This window comes from Hoplias malabaricus, chromosome 5 (assembly GCF_029633855.1).
Source record: "Hoplias malabaricus isolate fHopMal1 chromosome 5, fHopMal1.hap1, whole genome shotgun sequence".
Lineage (NCBI taxonomy): Eukaryota > Metazoa > Chordata > Actinopteri > Characiformes > Erythrinidae > Hoplias > Hoplias malabaricus.
In genome coordinates, this window is record NC_089804.1 from 40,532,217 (window position 1) to 40,556,545 (window position 24,329).

The 24,329-nt window shown below is 42.4% G+C and overlaps 1 protein-coding gene across 1 annotated transcript in view; it reads left to right on the forward strand.

The window, feature by feature from the left end:
* Positions 1-24,329, forward strand: part of cpne5b (copine Vb) — a 188,113-nt gene that overhangs the window by 131,853 nt on the left and 31,931 nt on the right. Inside the window, exons 10-15 of the mRNA XM_066672265.1 lie at positions 2,670-2,711; positions 2,917-2,992; positions 6,867-6,920; positions 9,346-9,407; positions 22,552-22,598; positions 23,338-23,519. Coding sequence (XP_066528362.1) covers positions 2,670-2,711; positions 2,917-2,992; positions 6,867-6,920; positions 9,346-9,407; positions 22,552-22,598; positions 23,338-23,519 — 463 coding nt within the window. The remainder of the gene's footprint in view (positions 1-2,669; positions 2,712-2,916; positions 2,993-6,866; positions 6,921-9,345; positions 9,408-22,551; positions 22,599-23,337; positions 23,520-24,329) is intronic.

Consider the following 24,329-nt stretch of genomic DNA (forward strand, 5'->3'; position numbering starts at 1 on the left):
AGGGTGGTACCCCTCACATCGCTAGGGTGTTACCCTCAAGGGCATGTCTTCAGAAACCTTCAGGTACGGAACATTACTGTGCCATCTTGCTCTAGAGTGCTATGTCGAAACATTTATAGACATGTCCCTTATGATCAGGTGGTGATATATGCAACACTTTAAAAGTGGATCAGTCTTGAACAAACATTGAACTATTTTCAGTCCAGCAGTGACACTGAAGGGTTTAAAAACTCCAGTAGCACTGCTATGTCTGATCCACTCGCACCAGCACAACACACACTAACACACACCAAATCAGTGCCACTACTGCCCTGAGAATGACCCGCCAGCCAAAATATACCTGCTCTGTTGTGTTCCTATAAGGGCCCTGACCACTGAAGAACAGAATGCAAGGGAGCTAACAAAGTATGCAGAGCAATGCATGGACTACAGTATGTAATTATGGAACTACAAAGTACCCCTGTATGGTCAGTGGACCTGACCTGACTGAGAGAATGGCCAGTGAGCGTAGAAACATGGAGGTGGTTGTAATGTTATGGCTCATCAGTGTTTATGCATTCAGAGATAATCCAACACCTCTCATTAGCTTTTGATTAGTGGTAAGGTTTTTGAGGACCCTGCCAAGCCCTGCTCTTGGATTTGAATCCTGAACTCATGAAGATATCGTCCAAGAACAGCTCAACCTTGAGGCCTTCTTCTAGAACCAGTCTTCCATCATCAGGGGTTTCTTTGTGTCCTTGGCATGACCATAACTTCGCTTTTGCCAATCAAAGAGAAAGTGTTGCAATTAGCCACGTGCCTTGTAAACAGCCTTAATGATTCTTGCACTCGTTCTGCTCCGGCTGTGACCAGAAGAGCCTGAAATGAAGCTCAGAAGGAAACAAGTAGGCCGCTCTCTAAGAAACTATTCTCATGAGCGCTGCTTACACTAATGAGCCTCTGTTTTTAGAGGGTATTGCTTTTTCGTCTTCATTAACATGGGTAAGAGCACCCATTTTTCTCCCTGAGCTTGTTGGTGGAAGCTACAAAGTGAAACACCTGCTGAGGGACAGGAATCCACCCCCTATCATCCTTGCCAATGTGAGTGATGACTCAATTCAGAGCCCAGCCAATTATAGCACTACAAATCTCAGAGGTGTCTTCAGTTGTGTCCTGATGGGAAATTAATCAATGTTGCTGATGACCAGTCCAAACCAAGGGTGTGGTTTGCATTTACACTGTGTTTTTGAATATTAATTGACAGCATTTATTTAATGAGAAATCAGCCATGTTTGTTTATTTTGAGTCTTCCAGACTAAAATATTGTCACCATGCCCAATGCCAAATGTTGGCAAGACTATGGAGCAGTAAAACTGACTTGGCTGGAGAGATGAGCTTCATTCAATATACTAGGGATGATCTGGACTGGTGTTTTTGAACTAGAACTCATTTTCCAATGTGGGGACACTACTGTGAAAGAGTTCACAAAAATAAAACCTGCAAATTTTGATAATTCTCTCAATTAATAATATTGGCTGATAAGCCGTTTGGTGGTCTCCGGGGCTTCGGGTGGCCCTTATTTAATTTGACCTAAGTACAGGAAAGTAGCCAATGAGAATCAGTGCATTATTATTAAATGAGATTCCTGTTCATCCACCATTTTGTCTTCTGGAGAAGACTGTAGGGTCCAGTTGCGGCTCTTCAGACTACCACCCAACCAAGAGCTCATCAGCCATTTTGAAGTCACTTACAGAAACAGCTTTGAATGCATACACATTGAATTCAATGAAACATCCATAAAAGTTCAGTTTGAAGCATTTAAAATACACATTTCTCTATGGAAACTTGAATATTTGAGTCTTTTTGTTTTTGATTTAATACAAATATATCTCCTTCCTGAGTGCAAGAGAACAGAAGTTTCACTTGTGTGATGATTGTGATCCCCTACGGTCTTTAGTATGCACCCGCACCTTTTCAATACTCAGATATTCAAAATTGGGGATGCCAGCAATCCCAATAATAATCCTTTGTGCTTTAGAACAGTTTAAGATCCCAGAGCAAACTGTTACAGAGTAAGTCAAGTAAGTGGTAAACCTATAAACATTTCTCCAAACCTTCTTCTTCATTCTTTCTTCAATATCCTTCAATAACAGACATGTTCTTCTAAAACCTTCATGATCAATCAGTTAAGTTCATCAACCATGACAGGTCTGATAAGTCTTCACAAATAAAAACTTAAAACTATAAACTATTTCTATTCCTTTTCCATTTATTATTACCAGCTGCAATCCTGCATCTGCTTCCTAAAAAAAATAAGAGAAGAGATAAAAATCCTGAATGAAAAGAAGGTGTGAGTGAGCGATTTTGATAAATTCACATACAGTTCTTTCTGGACTCATAAGTTGTGAGTTTGATGTTTACAAATGCAATGTTAAAACTTGCAGGTTTATATCATTCACTTTATATTTTTGACTATGTTCTTCCTTACTTCATTACTGCTTTTTGAATGCCATCAAATCCTTACCTCAATGGTCTAATATCTAGTGCCAGGTCTTCCCAGAAGCATGGAGGCTATTACTTCAGGAAATGGGGACAAAGTATTTACCCATTCCCTTTACTTTGACAGAAACACAGAAGAAGCAATTTCCATAAATTTCAGCAAATATAATATTCTGTGTCTTCTCTTTCAGAACTATCAAGGTGGAGGTATATGACTGGGATCGAGACGGAAGGTTAGTGTTCAAATCTTCATTAGCATTAGCACTTATTTCAGTAAACATTATTTGGTAAAATCCATTACAGTTGGTTTGTTCAAATTCACCAAGAGCTTGTGAATCACCTGTTTATTGAAGTGCTAATGATTGGCCATTTCATGGAGTGGCTGATGTGTTGTGGATTTTATCTGGCATTTGACTGTGTTCGTTCTCCCGTTTTCAGCCACGACTTCATTGGCGAATTCACCACCAGTTACCGGGAGCTTGCCCGAGGTCAAAGCCAGTTCAACGTGTACGAGGTTAGTCTGCTGCAAACACCCCAGGCCATCCCACCATCCCTCCGGGAGCATGAGCAACACTACACTAACTAACCCCTTCAGCCCACTGGTATTTTCCAAGCCTTTGTTTTCCAGGTGAACTCATTAAAACTCTGACAGACCTTCTGATCTCCACTCTTTTCCCCCTCTCCACCTTAGCCTTTCTCAGTATTTAAAAATGATCGCGCACTGGTAAATTATTCCATGCATTAGTAATTGTTTCCATTTATTCTGCTCATTTTTTGTTATGCTTTTTCTTACTTTTCTCCCCCAGGGTGGTCCCAGAAAATAGGCTTCGTTAGCATTCCCACTCCTGTGCTTGGAGTTTAGTTTTGCAATGGTAATCGCCTGGACAGTACAGCGAGCCAGGCCATAATACAGTGGTGTGAAAAAGGATTAGCATTAGTACCTTTCAGGAGTTGAGCATTATTGAGTATTATTGAAGTGCAGTTCCCATCCCAGAGGAGTGTGTTTGATATAGCTGTCAGTCCCTAGTCTACACATGTCAGATTAACCAATGATTTAGAGGCAACCCCCCCAAATACTGTGCACTGATATGTGTGTGACGTGTTTATAGTGGTTGGCAAACTGGGGTGAGTTAGGATTGAAACCCAGACATGCGTGCACTGTATATAAATGGTATCCCCAGTGTATAGCTATACAGAGACAACTTTACAGGTCACGTGCCTATTCCAGGCCCCTTGCCTCAAAACATGGGAACCTCTGGTGAGGGGAAAGAGGTCTTGCCCTTAAGCAAGTGAATGCCCCACAACCTGCAAAACCCACTGAGCAACACTGACAGATGACCACCAACTGGCCAGGTGCCAGGCATTCCCTCACTTAAGGGCAAGGCTGCCCTTCCCCTCACCAGAGGAACTGACATTTCGAGCTTCTAAGTTTCAGATTCCCCAGAGTCCAGGGAGCTGGGTCTGTGGTAGCGCAAGAAGGGAATTGGTACCCACTTAAAACATTGGTAACTTTATCCAAGTAAACCCTTGCCCTTTATAAGGCAGAGGCAGAAGTATATTGTTGAGTATGCCCAGGAACAACTGCCTATGAAAGCTATATCCTCGCTAAAACTACTCCAAAACTACTGTACAATAACAAGACAGTGTATACCTTGTGCCCAGGGTTCAAATACACCAAACCAACCCTACAACACTCTTGATATTAGGCCCCACTTGTGCCTTATCACTTGTGCCAAAGCAGACAAGCTATTATGTACAAAGACAAACAACGACAGCACAGTCTACAACCCAATCATTCAAATCATACTGCCACAGCAGGCATGAGAAATGTTTACAGGCCATTTATATCTTAGCTCTCGTAACCCTATGCTTTGAAGAAGACATTTCTGTTGACATTTTGATGCAGCGCATTTCAGCTTTTGTTGACAACATGCCTGACAACAGCAATGCTTTTTACATTTGCTTGGCAATTGGTAAAAACACTATACCCAACTTTGTTTGGGACAGAATCTCTGTTTTGCAGATCCCTCCGGCACATCTTCAGCTTCAGATTCAAAGTGATAATGAACTGCAGGCTTGCAGCTATGGCAAACAGTAGCATTTGCTAAGTAGTGATTAAAGAGATGAGAAAATAAAGGAGATTTTGTGAAAGTTATGAATAATTTATATTTGATTTGATCAATTTGTGTTATGCCTGCGATGGACTGGTGCCCTGTCTGGATTGTGTTGCTGCCTTGTGCCCAATGATTCCGGGAGGTACTGCATCACTGATCAGGAAGAAGCTATTACAGAACAAGAATGAATGAATGAATAACAATCTCCCAATACGATTTATTAAATGTTGTGTGTTCTACCCACATCAGAAGTCTTCAAATCAAAATATTTTATCTAGGTTCCAGGTTGGGATTGTATTGCTGGTGTAAACATATACCAGGCTAGTCAGATGCATTAGCATTTGAAGCTATAGTGCCATACCAGCTGGCCATTTTAAAATCCCGGACTGGAACCTGAATCCGGATTTGAAGACCATACACTGAAGTTCATCACTGGCGAGTGTAGGACTGTTAATCCATGGCTGACTGCATTTTTCTTTGGGTAGAACACCATCCTTGGTGAACATTGGCACTGCTATTATGTTGCCTTGGCAGCGTCCGTAGTGCTGGTAGAAGGCACAGTAGTATTGTGTCACACACACAGCGGCTCTGTGGTCAGAAACAGACCATGAATCAAGGCTTCGATTAAAGCTACTACAAACTGCATTGTGATAAATGGCCTGTAGCTTCAAACTGTACATTTGCTTTATATCTTCCTCTGGGAAACTCACACGTTCTTCCACTGCCCACTTGTTTATCTGCCTCCTGCACAAATTCTGGACATGACGAGAGATTAATAAGTCAGAACCGAAAAGTTCAGATTTTCTATTACTGCCCCTGACCTTGACTTAAGCATAATAGAGCCCATTTGAGCCATCGATTTGTGCGGGGTTTGAAGAATCACCCTGCATTAGTGATCTTTTCACCTCGCAGGTGGCCCCCGCCGCTTTGTGTGGACATCAGCACTTTACCCCCCTCTCGTTTTGTGCGTGTGTGTCTCGGCCACATCCATCTTCACGGCTCAGATTTGTCAATAATATGGATGACCCCACGGCTATTGGTCCTGAATATCTTCCCAACAATCTCAATGCTCACAGAGCCAAACACCAACATTTTTTACCTTCCCTTCACTTCCCCCCTATCTCCAGTCTTATCTCTTCTTGAGACAGGAAGGAGAATTGATTTGCTCTTGAAAGATTCTGGGTGTTTTTTTAAAGCTGCGCAAAATGAAATTTGTGTATGTGTTTACAAATATCTGCAGCTGAACCTTTGTTGAAAGTCTCCCTGTTGCTCTGCATACATCTGTCATCTGTCAGCCCCCTTTAACCTGTCCTTCAATGATCAAGACCCCCCCTCAATCATTCACAGTGTGGCCTTGGGCTGCCTTTAGTGACCCCTCACACAGGATTAGAGGATGACCAACACACTCCATAGCAACAGCTGAGCTACTGTGTACAAGATGGACCAACAAGCTAGGTGTGTCTAATAGAGTAGACAGTTAATGGGCACAGTGTTTAAAAACTCCAGCAGCACTGCTGTGCCTGATCCACACTAACACACCACAACCATGTCAGTGTCATTGCAGAATTGAGAATGATCCACCACCCAAATCATACCTGCTCTGTGGTGGTCCTGTGGTCATTGAAGAACAGAGCAACACATTGTCTAGGTGATGTTACTATGGCAATGACTAGGCTACTGCACCCGTCTTTCAAAATAGAAGTCCAACATCCAACAGCTATGTGTTTACAATAGAAATTAGACTCAGTTATAATGAGTCTGTGACCCCATTTGAGTGGAGTTGAGAAATACAGCTTTAAGGACACAGTGGTGGTTCCTATACACATTGTTCAGAAACAGGCAGGTGTTATTGAAAGTGTTTTTGTGTTAAGTTTCCCTCCATTTGAGATGAAACACAGCCAGGGGGGTGCTGGGAGAAAAAGGGTCAAAGTGGGACATGATAGAGTCAGAAAATTGGAGAATGGAAGAGCAAGCGTATTCACTGAGGCACTGTGATGCTGCTTACATCTCACAGGAGAGTGAAAAATTCCATGTGACATCACATTTGCCTGAGCTGTGTGAAGGCCACTGCCTCTGCGTCTTCGCTACATCCTCTCCACGCAGACGGCCTCCAGATTAATCATTAATTGATTTCTTCTCCACCACACCTAGCTGCCAACAACAGAGCTGATTGTTATGTGTTTAACGAGCCCATATCTCATTTCCACACAATCTGATCGGTGGGAGCTCATTAGGATTCAGCTCCCGATGCTAATCTTCTGCCTTGGCTTGTAGGTGGTGAATCCAAAGAAGAAGATGAAGAAGAAGAAATATGTCAATTCAGGCACGGTGAGTCAAGCAGCGGACACACACGCACGGCTAAACAATCCTGCTGGTGTCCTCAGAACTTTGGACTGGCCACTCCATATATTGGAGACCCAGACCTCAACATCACTGAATGAGTTTGGGATTAAATGTGTTGTGAGAATGCAACAAAGCTCTAAAAAGTAATTTTGGAGACTAGACATTTAGACAAATTCCTCTGCACGCGCACACACACACACACACGCACGTACGCACAAACACACACACAAACACACAAACACACACACAAACACACACACATGCAAACACACACACACACACACAAACACACACAAACACAAACACACATACACACACAAACACACGCACACACACAAAGACACATACACACACACAGACACACACACGCACACACACACGCAAACACACACACAAACACACAAACAGACACACACAAAACCCCCAAACACATACACACAAACACAAACACACACACAACCACACCCACACAATATTTAATTATGACAGTCCCTTCTGCTGGTTTTTGTCAAGAGTGAATCAAAACAATGGCTTCCACCTGTGAGAACTCAGGCTTCCAGCATTAATTGCTATCTCCTTTCACACTGCCACTAATTAAAAGAGTGAAGGGAAAAATAAGCATGGGATGCGTCTCTTTTATTCACAGCTGCACTGAGACAATGTCTGAGGGAATAAAGCAGAAAGTCAGCGCACATTGCTGTGTATTGTGTTGAACAGATGGCCAAGGTTAAAGGCCAGTAGTAGCCTCTGAGCGAAAATGAGAGAGTGCGCATGAGAAAAACATGGAGAGAGAGCAAGAGAAATGGAGGTGTGTGGGTGGAACGGAGGAAGTGAAAGTGGATATGAAAGCGGGAATTTGTAGCTCAGGAGAGCTAATGTGACATGAGTGCGTTACTCAGACGGATGACTGCGCCAAAACAGCCCTCATTTCAACGCTGGCTGGCGGCGTCCGATTACTTTTGGCTCTCGCGCTCGTCTTCATCAGTCATTGCCTCATTCATAACAGGCGGAAGGTAATATCGCAGGCAGGTTTAGATAGTCGAGCGTAATCTGCTAATCCATTTGAGAAGAGGCCCCATGTTAGTCGCTCCAAAAGGAACATATGCCGCCACAATTGCTAATCGGATATTTATAGCTTTTATCATTGTGAATTATTGCAGCAGGTCTGTGATGTTTAGAAGGTTATAGCTGCCCATTAATGGTCATACAGTAAACCATTTGGTCATTTAGGTTCACTATGGCTGTGTGTGAAACAATGTCCTATACTAGGGATGGACAATACGGTCAACATTTATATCACGATATATTTCTTAATTTGGGTCAATACAAGATAATTCAGAAATCTATATGATACAACATATGACAATCCACTGGAAAACTTCCAAGAACAAACAAGTAACATGTTATCACCAACAAACAACTGGGCAGTGCCCTGTAAATACAGTCAGTCACTGAGTCACCCACATGCATATAGTGCACTATATAGTGAGTAATGTAGGGAATAGTGAGTAGGCAGCCATCTTGGGACACGATATATATTTCCTAGCTCTTGCCGTCCTGGGTTCAATCCCCACTTGGATAACTGTCTGTGAGGAATTTAGTGTGCTCTCCCTGTATGTGTGTGGGTGTCCTCCAAGTGATATACTTTCCTCCCAAAGTCCAAAACACATGTTGGTTGGTGGATTGACCTTGTGCAACTGTCTACAGGTGTGAGCATGGAACTGTCCAGAGTGTGTTCCTGTCTTGCACCCAGTGACTTGAATTAGGCTCTCGACCACTGCACCCCTGATCAGGATGAAGCTGTTACAGTAGATGAATTAATTAATTAATTAATGCATAAATATATGAGCATAGTGTATAAGCCTTAAAGCAACACTAGGTCAATTTTATTTTTTTAATTACAGCTTAAAATCATTGTGATTCTTCACTGGACTATAATAGGGAGAACAAAGATTATATTGTTGCTACTCTAGGCTCAGCACTGCAGAAACTGCACTGTGTAGGTTTGAAGGCAAGCTGGAAACCTCACACCCACCTCTCCCTTTCAGGTCAATGCTATAAACGTTATTTAAATTAAATAAAAAACATATCTCATCTAGTTTTGCTTTAAGCAGTAAACGTTTCACCTGATAATTTGCTCATATAAATGTATCCAACTCGTGTAGGTATTAAGAAATTGACTGACTATGTCATTGACAATGTAATACATGAGGACAACCATGGACTCCTCCATGTGAACACTATATTAGCTTCATTTAACCTGATATCTGCAGCCCTTAGACTGTGTGTGGTCTTGTAGGAAATTGTATACTACACATCTGCTATTTAACATTTGTGTCATGTTTGTGAAGGTCATGCTCCTGCCAGCTTTGTGTTAAATTGAAATGCTTGTTTCAATCTCTTGGCGCAGGTGACGCTGCTGTCTTTCTCGGTGGAATCCGAATTCACTTTCCTCGATTACATCAAAGGAGGGTGAGTCGATAAGCAGAGCTGCCAGACAGGGAGTCTTTGCAGAATGTCTGAAATGTCTTGTCTGTGAGTCTCTGTGTTGTGTTGCTTGTGTCTGCTTCGACAGATTTTTTTGACTGCAGCAGTTTGTAGTTTATGATTAATCAAATATTCCACCAGAATAGGATTAATTTGGGATGTTTTAAAAAATAATCAGTAGTCCCAGCTGGTTAATCATGGCTAGTTAAGTAAATCCCCAGCTCTCGGGTAGTTAACTGGACAGTCAGTTCCCCCACCATGGTGAGTGTTCTCAGGCCTAATCAGTGTTGCTACTGTGGTGAGAATATGTCAAGCACAGGCCTAGTTAACGGTGCCACTGCGGTAATAATGTCTATAACACATGCTAATAAACGACTGCCGTGGTAGCTAGTCCACTCTATTATCATGGTCTCTTATCAACTCTGCTTGTGGGAAAGTCCCTGGCTCAAGGCTAATCAACAACACTACCACAATAACAAACTAGCATTGGCTCCCCGCTAATCAGTTCCCCTACTATGGTGAGAAAATCCTCATCTTAAACCTAGCCGTATATGCTAGCTCCCAGTTCATGGCTGCTACAGATTTGAGAAGGTCCTCTCTCTCTCTCTCTCTCTCTCTCTCTCTCTCTCTCTCTTTCAGAACATATCACATTAGTAATAGAGAGAGTGAAAAACTAGCATAACAAAAACACCAGTGGAAGCAGACAGAAAATGACTCACAAGAATAAATGCAGAGAGGAAAAATGAAGGTGATTTGCTCAAGAGAATATGGTCCTGAGTGCAGATATAAACATTGTCCAGGAACAACATGTTCTTTTAATATGTTTATGTAATTCCATTTCATATAAATAGAGCAAAATCAAAACCTGACAAATATCAAAACTCATCAAAACATTTAATTAAAGTCAATATTTTTAAAAAACTTTTATTGTTGAAAGCTTTTATTTTTAAAAAATATATAAATGAGTGTAGATACAAGTGCAATTGATAAACCAGCTTCAGGGCCACACATGACATGCCAGTTTGCCCTGTTTAATATATAAACAACATGAAGCAGGTACATAATTTTGTATGAATGCTTTGAAGTGTTTGCAACCAGAACAAATATCCCTGACTATAGTTATAAGACACGTCAATACAATTTTATTTATGGCATTTCAGGCATAGAGTCTTTATGTAGGTAGCTTTTGAATACAGTGTTTTCCTGTGGTGAAACCACACTGATGTATTGTGGTTGGAGGCGTAATGAAGATCTGGGTGTTTGTTCTTGTGATTCTTAGTCTGAAGCTAAAGAGCAGTGTGGTGAAAAACTAGGGCAGGTGGTGATTGGCTAGTGTTCAAAATGCTCTGACATTTCACTGGGCGAAGAAGGTGGAGTCTGCTGTCATTTCCGAGTGAATCAGCCGCCAACGGCACGTCTACGACCGCATGAGCGAGCTTCAGACGCCCCCTTCCCGAACGCACACCAGTTCTGGCAAGATTTTGAAGGAAACCACTCAGCCTGGCTTTTGTGTGACAGATATGATTTGAAATGGTTCCAGCGCTTGTAAATGCTCATTCAGTCTGATATTCCTGCCTCCAGAAAGAGAGGTCATCTTCAGTCAAGTTGATGGTGCCCTTGGAAAGCCTAATGTGATGTGTCTTAACAAGAAATAGAGGTGCAGAATAGTTTCTAGCATTCACAGTGCTGCCAAAGGAATCAGAGCATGATTAAAGTTGTATACATGGGCAAGTGTTTATATACTTAGGGGTAAAGTAGCACTAATTATAAATACATATTAATTAAGGGTGTTAAAGTTAACGTCTTTATAATGCACTAATGTAATAATGTTTTAGCAGCTTTCATTTTTTGACGCTATTAATACTTTGTCATAGTTTGTCCCTGTAAACCATGAACAGAGGTGAACAGAGCCAGAGCCCCTTTACTGCAGCTACCAAACACCTCCCCCAGGGGGCGCCAGCCATCCACTGTGTAAAAAGCTTAACGGGGGCAAATCAAATTGCTGTTTTATCGAAATCCAATTTTTAGTGAGCCGTACTGGATTTAAGTAGTATATGTATCTCCATGTGTACAGTGGTAGTCAAAAATTTGGACACACTTACTACTGGACAAAATACCCTGGCATCCCCATCCATCAATTTCATCGTTCAGCCACAATTCGGACAAGAATTTCCTGCAGAATGGTTAATCCAAATGATTTTACTCTTTGAATCTCCTTCAAATTCATATACTTTCTTAAAACCGTGGCCTTCGACACGCCCCAATACACACACTTTTCAACATCTGAGACATTCACTGCACTCTACCACCTCTTCTCAAACTACCAATCGCATTCCCTGCAGGTACTTATAATATAGCCTGGACATCCGGGAGAGACTCTGAGAGGAGCTGCTGCTCCCCGATGCCCTGGTGAGGTGTTTTGGGCATGACCAATATGGAGGAGACCCAGGGAAGGCCCAGAACACACTTGAGAGATAATATTCCTCGACTGGCCCGGGAATGCCTCAGTATCCCCCCTTCACTGGAAAAGCTGGAAGAGTTGGCTAGGGAGAGGTAGGTCTGGGTTACTTTACTTGGACTTCTTCCTCTGTGACCTGGACCTGGATAAGTGGTAACCAATGGATCAAACTTTGTGCAATGCTATCTGCAGGACCCTGAATTTGCTACAACCTTAAACATGCAAGGTGACTGATTTTTCTTGTAAAGACACACTGGTCAAAAGGCCCGTGACAATTTGTTTTTTAAGACGAATACAATCATGTGCTTTTACACATGCAACTCAGGCATGCTCTATAATAAAACCTCACTTCATTAGTCTGAAAGGCGCAATAAAAGACAAAACAAGGACAACAACTGCATAATTGCGGTAAGAGGGAATGTGTCTGTAATGCGAATAAGCTGCAGCCATCCTCATCAGAACACGATGCAGCTTCTAGAGCAATCGATTATATCTTTCTCACTCGTCTAACTTGCATGGCTTTCCTCTGCTGGACACATCCGCCAAATGGCACTGAGAATCATTTTTCTTCCACTGACCATAAAGAAAGTGACCAAAGGTTGCTGGCTTTTAGACACGAGGCACTTCTGCAAATGATGGCCTCTGTTTCTCACTGAATAATTGTCCACTCCAGAAAGCCTGAGTGTCCTGATTTTTCAACCCTGTTTTTCTTGTGTCATTGTTAGAGGACACTCGACATATGAAGGACAAGAAGCGTTGACACTGAGTGAGCAGTGATTTTCGCTCACATAATTAATGTCTAGGCTAGAAATCTATGTCCTAGAATGCCTAGAATGTCCGAGCCTGAAATCTAAAACTGTCCACACATGTATAGGCACATTCAGGGAGACTTACTGTGGACAGAATAGAATAGCATTTGTTAACTGAGATGCCCAGCAGCAACTAAATATGAGCCAATGATCACGCTGCTCAATGCCAGGAGCTGGATAGAGGAGTGTAACCCTCACCTCCCTAAATATAGGGCTGTGTAGCAGAACTGCACATTCTGATGTGGTGGCCAAAATACAATTGGGATGAGCTGGAGCTCTGTATGTGATCCAGTGCCTTAACCTTGTATTAGATATGCATCTAGGGCTGGACGATATGGCCAAAATTTATATCACAATATATTTCTTAATTTTGATTTGTACGATACTTCTGTACTCATTTGTACTCATTGTTTCGTTCACACCATCTTAAAGAATTCAGATTTGTGGCATCACAACCATGCAGTGTGAACACTGCCCTAGCTGGGACATAAAGGCCATTCTGCTGCCGCTGAACACATGCGTATGATATACAACTCTCAAATGAGCATGGGTATAATCCAAATCTAATCTGAACTGGTGAGCAACATGTAGATGTGATGTGATGTGGAGTGACAGCTGCATGAACCCAGTGCCAGCGAGATGAAGAGGAAATAATGCGACTGAGTGGTCAGGTACTGGTGAACTGTGAGGTCAGGGAGACCTAGGGGTGAATGAGGTCAGACCTGCTGTAGACATGGACTCATGTAAACATCAGAAAGGTCTTCTGTGAGGTGGTGTCAGATTAAGTGACGCATGGGATAACTCTTAACACAGTGAAGACTCAATGCCCCAGAATCCCCTGCAGTCTGTTTAAGAGCAAAATAGGAACACTGACACAGAACGAGCTGAATTCATGAGAAATGAATGTCAGCTAAAGTTGTAGTACATTAGAACGTCACGGACACGCTGCAGTTAGTGCCCTGACAAACAGCTCCAGGGTCTCTGTGTCCTGGGCTCAATCCATGTCTTGGGTCACTGTAAGGAGCGTGGCGTGTTCTCCCTGGGTCTGTGCGGGTGTCCTCCAGGTGCTCTGTTTACTCCCACAGTCCAAAAACCCATGTTGGTTTGTGTCTTGGTTGTGTGATATTGCCCACAGACATGTGTGAGTGACTGGATGAGTGTGTGACATTGAACACAGGTGTGAATGTGTGAAATTAACCCTGCGTGTGAGTGACTGGATGAGGGTGTGACATTGAACACAGGTGTGAATGTGTGAAATTAACCCCGCGTGTGAGTGTCTGGATGAGTGTGTGACATTGAACACAGGTGTGAATGTGTGAAATTAACCCCATGTGTGAGTGTCTGGATGAGTGTGTGACATTGAACACAGGTGTGAATGTGTGAAATTAACCCCGCGTGTGAGTGACTGGATGAGTGTGTGACATTGAACACAGGTGTGAATGTGTGAAATTAACCCCATGTGTGAGTGACTGGATGAGTGTGTGAAATAGTCCACATGTGTGAGTGACTGGATGAGTGTGTGACATCGAACACAGGTGTGAATGTGTGAAATTAACCCCATGTGTGAGTTACTGGATGAGTGTGTGAAATAGTCCACATGTGTGAGTGACTGGATGAGTGTGTGACAACGAACACAGGTGTGAATGTGTGAAATTAACCCCACGTGTGAGTGACTGGATGAGTGTGTGACATTGAACACAGGTGTGAATGTGTGAAATTAACCCCATGTGTGAGTGACTGGATGAGTGTGTGAAATAGTCCACATGTGTGAATGACTGGATGAGTGTGTGACATTGAACACAGGTGTGAATGTATGAAATTAACCCCATGTGTGAGTGACTGGATGAGTGTGTGAAATAGTCCACATGTATGAGTGACTGGATGAGTGTGTGACATTGAACACAGGTGTGAATGTGTGAAATTAACCCCACGTGTGAATGACTGGATGAGTGTGTGACATCGAACACAGGTGTGAATGTGTGAAATTAACCCCGCGTGTGAATGACTGGATGAGTGTGTGACATTGAACACAGGTGTGAATGTGTGAAATTAACCCCACGTGTGAATGACTGGATGAGTGTGTGACATTGAACACAGGTGTGAATGTGTGAAATTAACCCCACGTGTGAATGACTGGATGAGTGTGTGACATCGAACACAGGTGTGAATGTGTGAAATTAACCCCGCGTGTGAATGACTGGATGAGTGTGTGACATTGAACACAGGTGTGAATGTGTGAAATTAACCCCACGTGTGAATGACTGGATGAGTGTGTGACATCGAACACAGGTGTGAATGTGTGAAATTAACCCCATGTGTGAATGACTGGATGAGTGTGTGACATTGAACACAGGTGTGAATGTGTGAAATTAACCCCATGTGTGAGTGACTGGATGAGTGTGTGAAATAGTCCACATGTGTGAGTGACTGGATGAGTGTGTGACATCGAACACAGGTGTGAATGTGTGAAATTAACCCCATGTGTGAGTGACTGGATGAGTGTGTGACATCGAACACAGGTGTGAATGTGTGAAATTAACCCCGCGTGTGAATGACTGGATGAGTGTGTGACATTGAACACAGGTGTGAATGTGTGAAATTAACCCCACGTGTGAATGACTGGATGAGTGTGTGACATCGAACACAGGTGTGAATGTGTGAAATTAACCCCATGTGTGAATGACTGGATGAGTGTGTGACATTGAACACAGGTGTGAATGTGTGAAATTAACCCCATGTGTGAGTGACTGGATGAGTGTGTGAAATAGTCCACATGTGTGAATGACTGGATGAGTGTGTGACATTGAACACAAGTGTGAGTGTGTGAGTGACTGGATGAGATGAGTGTGCGACATTGAACACAAATGTGAGTGTAAGAGTGACTGTGTGAGTATGCAAAATTAACCACAGGTGTGAGTGTGTGTTTGTGACTGAATGAATGTATGAGTGAATGGTTGTGTGTATGATGCCCTGTAGTGGACCTTCACCCTGTCCAGAGTGTGTTCCTGCTTTGTACTCAGTGACCTAGCCTGACCCTGATTGGGAATTAAGTGGTTGCAGTGGATGAATGAATGAATGTTGAAAAAATATTAGTATTTAATTAATTATTACAAGGGACATATGCCTAGTTATAATTATTGGTGTGTGTGTGCAGTCTGTGCAGATCCATGTGTGTGTTCTTGTAATGCTTGCCCCTGATGATATTCTGTGTACAGGAGTAATCCTAGAGCTCTGAATACCATCCATCGATTAAGCGCTGGCCCAAACGAAAAGAGGAAATTGCTTCTCGAGATGAAGCACTCTCAGCAGCGCTGCGAATGTCCAGGACCAAAAGTGTCGGGACAGCAAGGGCAGAGCCAGAGAGCAAAGCAATCCCAGGCTTTATTAGAGCGTGTGTCAGCTGCGCAGTCAGAAACAGAGGGGCCAGGTTAAAGACGTCCAGCAGAAAAACACACGCTCAGAGAAATCAATTAGAACAGGACTCAGAACAGAGCGGTGCAAAGAAGAGTCGGACAAATGGTAATAAACAGCTGAGCAACATTCTCTCTCTCTCACTCTCTCTCTCCAACACACACACACACACACTCTCTCTCTCTCTCTCCAATACACACACACACACTCTCCCTCTCTCTTTCACGCTCTCTCTCTCTCCATTAGACACACACTCTCTCTCCCTCTCTCTTTCACGCTCTCTCTCTCTCCAATACACACACACACGCACACACACACACACACACTCCCTCTCTCTCTCTCCCATACACACACACACACACACACACTTTATTTTCTCTCTCTCACTCACACCTTTATCTCTCAATCACCCTTTTTCCACTCTCTCTTTCACTCTCACTTTTTCTTCTCTCTCTCTATCTCTCTCTCACACACATTCTCTCTCACCCCCACATATATGAACGTAAGCATATTGAAATGAGTGCTTGCCCTCCCTCTCTGTCTCGCTGGTCCTCTGCGTGCTGGTGCACAGGTCTGAGATGACCCCTGTCCTGCTGACCGAGTCAGTATGCGCTCTGATTAAAAACTGACCTCTCTCCCCACGGGGAGCTGCTCCTGACAGATGAGTGGCAGATAGCCTGCAGAAAGACCACTGACATTTCTATTAGAGGCCCTACACACACACACACACACAGAGAGTAACAGGCCATGAGTAGGAAACACTGAAGTATTCATGCATATATAGACTCCATAGCACTCAATCAGGGGCCAGTTTAATTAAATTAATGTTTTTGTTGTCTGAGTGTGTGTGTGTGTATTTGAAATAAATATCATGGCACCTGCTCCAGCCGAATGTGGAATGCCCACTCGTAGGTCTATCTGCTGTAATTGGGCAGCAGCATTGTAGACATGTCTTCAGCAGCGTGCCTGACAAATGAGGGACCAACACTTAGTGACAAGAGCCTCCAGCTGCCCACAGATCGATGCCATTGTCCATGTGTCCAACCTCCGTATTTAAGAGGCCTCTACATTGCAGTGTCCACGGCTTTTTCTTTTTTGCGTTTCTTGGCCATGGATAACCAGCAGAGTAGGATCTGATATCATCCTCATGGAGCCCGTATGAAATGTGTGTATAATTATATACATTTAAAAAAAGAAAAGAAAAAAACAACAAAGTAAAAACATTTTTCTGGGGATGTTTTTTTTAGGCGGCTCTTGAAGTGTTCACTTTTCCACTGCTCTCACTCTTCACAGAGCTGCTGTCTGTTTGAACCAGCACCAGGAACATAGGTTAACAGACAGAGTCAGAAAAGAGTCATGGTTAATCCACTGTTTAAATCACAGTGGTGTATAATACACAAGTGAAAACAATGAAAGTTCTGTCTTTTTAAGCTCAAAATCTTCTGTAAACTGCAAACTGAATCAATTAAAAAGAGGTGTTACTCTCTGAATCATTGGCCAAGAGTTGATGCCAACTCTTTTGGAGTCGACTCTTCTTCATATATTATTTTTACTTTGACTTTATCCTGTTGTTACCCGTTTTTCTTATTTTTAATCCAATGATCATACCGTACACAAACCTATAATCTCCACAGAAAAGGATCAATGGAAATGTTGCAAGCGGCAATGACTTAAAGTCACCAAGCTCAATGCCAAAGGGCAGCTGGAAGGGTGTGAACCACCCTGCATTTAACTATGGAGTGATGAATTGATGAAGGTCCATCCAGTACATGATAAATTACTGCTCACATAATATCACTACCTGTCTTCCCTCATGATCTCAAAAGCTGGATGCCATCAAATCCTCACAGCAGTGTTCCAACATGTGGGGGTCATTGTGTGTAGGTGTGTTAACAAGTAGGCCTATATTAGGACAGTAGGAACACTTGCAACTTCTTTGAAGGTCGTACACCGCCCATGCCCTCCGCCTGCCCTTCGACCTCCCGCATTCTTAGTCCTTTAGCTCACACGTCTGACTCCATTGATTGGTCCCCCTCAAACCAACCCCCCCCCCCCCCCGTAATATTGAATTATGGGAATTGTGTTTAAATGCATGCATGAATGTGGAATGGGATCCACACTTGGCTTTCATGAATTAATAAAGGGGATAATTACTATCCCGGTTACAAATGGGCCGGAGTCTTAGCGTTAGCCTGGGATTTGAAAGGTTAATGTAATTTTCTCCCCTTTTCATTATGAATTTATTAGTTTTTTTTACCCTACCCCCCTTTCTGCTCTTGCCCTTTGAATCCCTGAGGTGAAGGGGGTGGGTGTGAGGGGCGGGGTGCTCTATTTTATGCTCTTCTTCTTCTGCTCTAACTTGCATACTGCATGACTAATAAGCGCGATTAATAGGCTGCACATTTCCTCATTTCCAAAAATTGGATTAAGGTCCCTTCTTAAGTGCTCTGTGCTCTTAATTGCTTTGCGTTGGGGTCCGGGAGAGAAAAGAAAGTGAGGTTTATTCATTTTTGTATTATTTAATTCATTTATTAATTCATTCACTCATTGTGAAAGCGTGTCTTTCATTTCAGCCCAAACCTCATGGTTTAATACTTTCATGAAAGGAACCGACACTCGTTCACAGTAAATACATGATGCACAGCCTATAACATCGCTTCCCAAGGCACATGCATTAAGCCACAAGATTAAAACCACAGACAAGTGAATTGTCTTGTAAAGGGACATTTATGAGACGTTTAGGGTGCAGTAAAACTCCCGACTCCAGTAAAATCTTTCTTTTAATCGTATTTTCATCGTAACCTTCAGTGCAAAATATTCTCTGAGGTGCTAGGTTTTATTTTTCATGTCTATTTATATTTGTTTTATAATAATTTTGAGGGCGGCATGGTGGTGCAGCAGGTAGTGTTGCAGTCACACAGCTCCAGGGACCTGGAGGTTGTGGGTTCGATTCCCGCTCCGGGTGACTGTCTGTGAGGAGTGTGGCGTGTTCTCCCCATGTCCACGTGGGTTTCCTCCGGGTGCTCCGGTTTCCTCCCACAGTCCAAAAACACACGTTGGTAGGTGGATTGGCGATTCCAAAAGTGACCGTAGGTGTGAGTGAATGTGTGTGTGTGTCTGTGTTACCCTGTGAAGGACTGGCGCCCCCTCCAGGGTGTATTCCTGCCTTGCGCCCAATGATTCCAGGTAGGCTCTGGACACACCATGACCCTGAATTGGATAAGCGCTTACAGATAATGAATGAATGAATAATAATTTTTTATCATTTTAATTGATGTCTTACTTTTCATTGCACTACATTCATTGTTTACCCTTATATTTACTTTTTTAACACATTTTTTTCATGTTTTAATCATGACTTTAATTGTGGTTACAAATGTTATCATTTTTGTTTTAAAGCATTTCTGTAAAGCACTGAGTTACATTTTCCTTGTGAAAGGTGCTAGACAAGTAAAGATGATCATTAAAGCATTATTATAGCAGGTAAACAGTCAGGTCGTGAGGTTGATGTGTTTGAAACAGGAAAATGAGGTGAGCCACTTTGATGAGGACTGCATTGTGATGGTCATGTTTTGGTCAGAACATCTCAAAATGGCAGGTCTTGTGGGCTTTCCTAGAACACAGTGGTTAGTACCTATTAAAAGTGGTTCAAGGCAGGTCAGCTGCTGAACTGATGACAGGGACATGGGCACCCAAGGCTCCTCTGGTCCGAGAAGAGGTACTGTAGCACAATAGCTGGAAGAGTTCATGCTGGCTTTGATAGTAAATGAGGTCCTAAGCACTGCATACATAGGCCATCACACAAGACGTGCTGTTTTGGAGATGCACTGACCTAAACTATATATCACCATCAGAATTTGCCTAATATATCCCCTGGAGTATGGTGCAAATCTTATAATTACTCTTCCCATAGTACATATAAAATATCACAATATACTGCAGCACTGGAAGCTGAAATCCCATGTAAACCTATTGATGTTTAATGAACTTTTAAGACCACAATCAGTGACAGCTGCCAATGGTACAACAGTTTTAAACACAGCAAAACCACTTAAGACTACAGCATGTTTAATTAGGTTCTGCAAACTGACACATTCTCACCAACAACAAGGTGCATGCTGATCCATGGACACTATAACTAGTGCTATAACGTGCTGTTGGCAGTGTTACATTTCAAACCACATTTCCAAAAATGCTGGTGGATTTTAAAATAAAAACAATTTAAACGTGCAAGAAAAACAAACAAGTATCTCTGATTTGTTAAACCCCTCAAACCTTTATTTAACTGTCAAAAACACTAAGACAAGACTTACAATGGTTTCTCTAATCAACTTGACTCTAAATGTTAACATATTTAGAATGTGATACCTGCAACACACTCCAAAAAATTTTCAAGTTCCACCATCCTGGAATATTTGTTCATTCATTGTCTATAACCGCTTATCCAATTCAGGGTCATGGAAACAAACCATGGAGGAGCGTCAGTCCATTGCAGGGCGACACACACACTCACACATTCACTCACACACTTATAGCTATGGACACTTTTGAGTCTTCAATCCACCTACCGACGTGTGTTTTTGGAGCGTGGGAGGAAGGAGGAACCCCCACTGACACAGGGAGAACACACCACACTCCTCACAGACAGTCACCCGGAGGAAACACACGCAGACACAGGGAGAACACACCACACTCCTCACAGACAGTCACCCGGAGGAAACCCACGCAGACACAGGGAGAACACACCACACTCCTCACAGACAGTCACCCGGAGGAAACCCACGTGGCCACAGGGAGAACACACCACACTCCTCACAGACAGTCACCCGGAGGAAACCCACGTGGACACAGAGAGAACACACCACACGACTCACGCAATATTGCTACCTGTTTAAAAACATTTTTTTAAAAACTTTTTTAAAAATGTATTTATTTTTTATACCTTTTGCTTATCTAATATTCTCATAGATATCATACAACAATGTAACCACTTGTACGTTTGACTGGGAATTAAAAACCTACAGAGAGGCCTATGACTTTACATGGTGTACAATAGAAGTTGAGTCCCCTTCAGTGTTTACTCAAAGAATACCTGTAATGTTTGCCTTGCCGTTTCTGCAATTCCTGATTACATTTTTAATTATGCATTCACAATTACAAGTCTTCACCTGTGACATTGAAAGTAATAAGCTGCTGGAGTAATTGCTAATACAGGAGCAGGTCAGTGTAGTGTGTGTGTGTGTAGATGAAGTGCACTGTTTGCTGGAGCTCAATAAAACACAGTGTAATTCTCTGTCCCGTCAATTCCAATCAGACTGTGCAGCTGGAGGGGAGTGTCTGTGTATGTTGGTCTTTGTGTGTACATGTGTGCTGCAGTAGCAATAGTCTCAAACCAAAGTATATGTCCTTTACAAACACATCCTGCTGATTTTTATGCTTAAATACTGCATGGTGTATTTCTAATATTATGTTTCCATCTGTTATTCTTCTGTTGTTCTGCATACTTTTTTGACCACTTAAACCAGTAGCCCCACAGGATGAGTGTAGAACAACAAAATGCACCCAGAGTATAGAAACAGAGTGGACAGAGTGTAGAAACCAACAGGTCATTTTATTTATTTATTTACTTTTTTGCTTTTGTTAACTAGCTGCTCATTGACTATTGCTCTAAATCACATTCAAAGGCCCTATTTGACTGAGAAAGCTACACGCATCAATTCTATCTTAACAACAGAACATACACACGCTGCTGGGACTGTTCCAATATCAAATGTAGTTCTAGATACATATTCTACATACAAATGTGGTTCTGGTACGAGTGGATCAGACACAGCAGTCTGCCTAGAGTTTTTAATCTTTGTATCCACTCACTGTCCACTCCATCAGATTCTCCTACCTCGTGGGTCCACCTTGTAGATGTAAAGGGAGAGACAATACCACATTTGTTGTTGTTCAGTTTGTGTTGGTCGTCCTCTAGTCTTTCGTCAGTGGACAGAGGACGCCTCCCACAGGATGCTGTTGGCTGGATACTTTCTGGGGGACTATTCTCAGTCCAGCAGTGACAGTGACGGCTTTCAAAACTCCAGTAGCACTGCTGTGTCTGATCCACTCGTACCAGCAGGACACAAACTAACATATCACCATCTCACCATCAAAATCAAAACTGCTCTGTGGTGGTCCTGAAGGGGTCCTGACCATTGAAGAACAGGGTAAAAAGGGGCTATTAAAGTATGCAGAGAAACATATGGACTACAGTGTGTAACTGAAGAACTGCAAAGTGCTCATGTGCTGATAAAATGGCAAATGACTGTTCCTAATCCAGTGATAATTCAGTATATATACTTAGTTACACCTGTAATGGGTTTAAATGAATCCATTTATGCACATTTTATAACTCTGTATTAGTCACGAAACCAATTTGCTTTTTTTTTTTCCATGAACTTCTCCCCAGGACCCAAATCAATTTCACAGTGGCCATCGACTTCACTGCCTCAAACGGTAAGTGATTAAATCATTGAACATGAAATAACATAATAGCCAGTAAGCATGTAAAAATGTGAGGTGCTCTCCCAAACTCTTAACCAGTCTCGCTCTAAGCGTCTCGTGCTTTGTCTAGAGCTGTAATGGCTATGAATGGCTCCCTGCTCTGGCAGCTTGAACAGAACATCAAGCAGAGGGTCTGGCAGGGGGGCTCCAAGAAAATAGGCTGCATGAATGGCTTAGGTCCACCCACTGTCTGTGAATGAGCCCCCACCCATGGCTCCAAAAGCAGCACTTACTGCAATTACTAATAATTACAGTTCTTGCAAAAGAAGCTGCAGTTGCATTAAAAACGCTCCTAATAATTTGCCGGTAATGTTAGCGCAGCTAAGGCAACTAAGATGAAAATATAAGGGGATATTCCGAGGCACTGGAATGGTGGCTACAGGTTTAGCAGGATTGCTATATTGAGTTTTTGTTTACATCTCGACAGACTGTTGAGGTGCCTTTTAACTGTCCAAACCTTCAGATTTCAACAACATGCTAATGGAACAGGACTAGCTCTTATCTGAGCAAGTGTTCTGTAGATTCTGACACTAGCTTCTCACATTTTGGAGGAAGCATGTGTGAGATTTTAGCATCCTAGCTTGATAGCATCATGAATTTGGAGGTGTCCTACCTAAGGGTTGAATTGGCAATGATTAAATTGGGTCAATGTAGACGATGTTAAAAATACAGCCTTCATTCTGATATACAGGTAACCCATCTCAGTCCACGTCCCTGCACTACATGAATCCATACCAGATGAATGCCTACGCCATGGCACTGAAGGCTGTGGGGGAGATCATCCAGGATTATGACAGTGATAAGATGTTTCCTGCCCTGGGCTTTGGAGCCAAACTGCCCCCTGATGGTCGTGTATCTCATGAGTTTCCTCTGGTGAGTTTGTGGAATACACTGCCTGTGTGTTTTATTTTTAAACCACCGTAGTTACAGTTGAGTACAGTGTTTGGGCATCTCTGGTCAAATTGCATGCTGTGTTGATTTTCTGTGTGAGATGAGCTGATAATCCTCTCTAACAGTGCTCAGCAACAATCCTTCTGAATGTGCACCTTCCTGCAGGTTTCATCTCAAACCTCATTTAGCCAGTGAAAGACTTCTGGGGGCCAAATTGGCATAGAATCTTTTCTTAGGTTTGCTGCTAAACTCTGCAGAAAAGTAGATCTCCAGAAGGAACATCAGTGACTACTGCTCTACAGGATCCTCTGAATATTGCACTGAAATGTATTTAAATGCTAATAGTGCCCTCTTGTGGAGAGTCTTTGACTGCTTAATGTGAGTCAATGAGTGAGTAAATGAGTTCATGAGTCAGACTCACGAGATGCTTTATATATATATATATATATATATATATATATATATATACCTGTTTGCAGTTTGTCCAAACCAAACAGCAAGTGTTTAGAAATTAATACAGTGTGTTATTTACAAAAAAGCATTTAATTAAACTTATGATGTACTGTAGGTTACCTGTGTAATATATGACTTTGCATCCTTTATTTCAAGACTCCCTAGACTCTGTCCCAATCTCTGGATTATCAAACACTACATCCACCTTCACAATGGAGGTGGTGTAGCTACATTTGTTTCTTATGATGTGGGAATTTTATTCCTCTCAATGAATAATGCCTTGCTCAGACAGGGATTATAGATTTGAGTTCTCTCTGTAGGCCCATGAAGGCTGGTTGA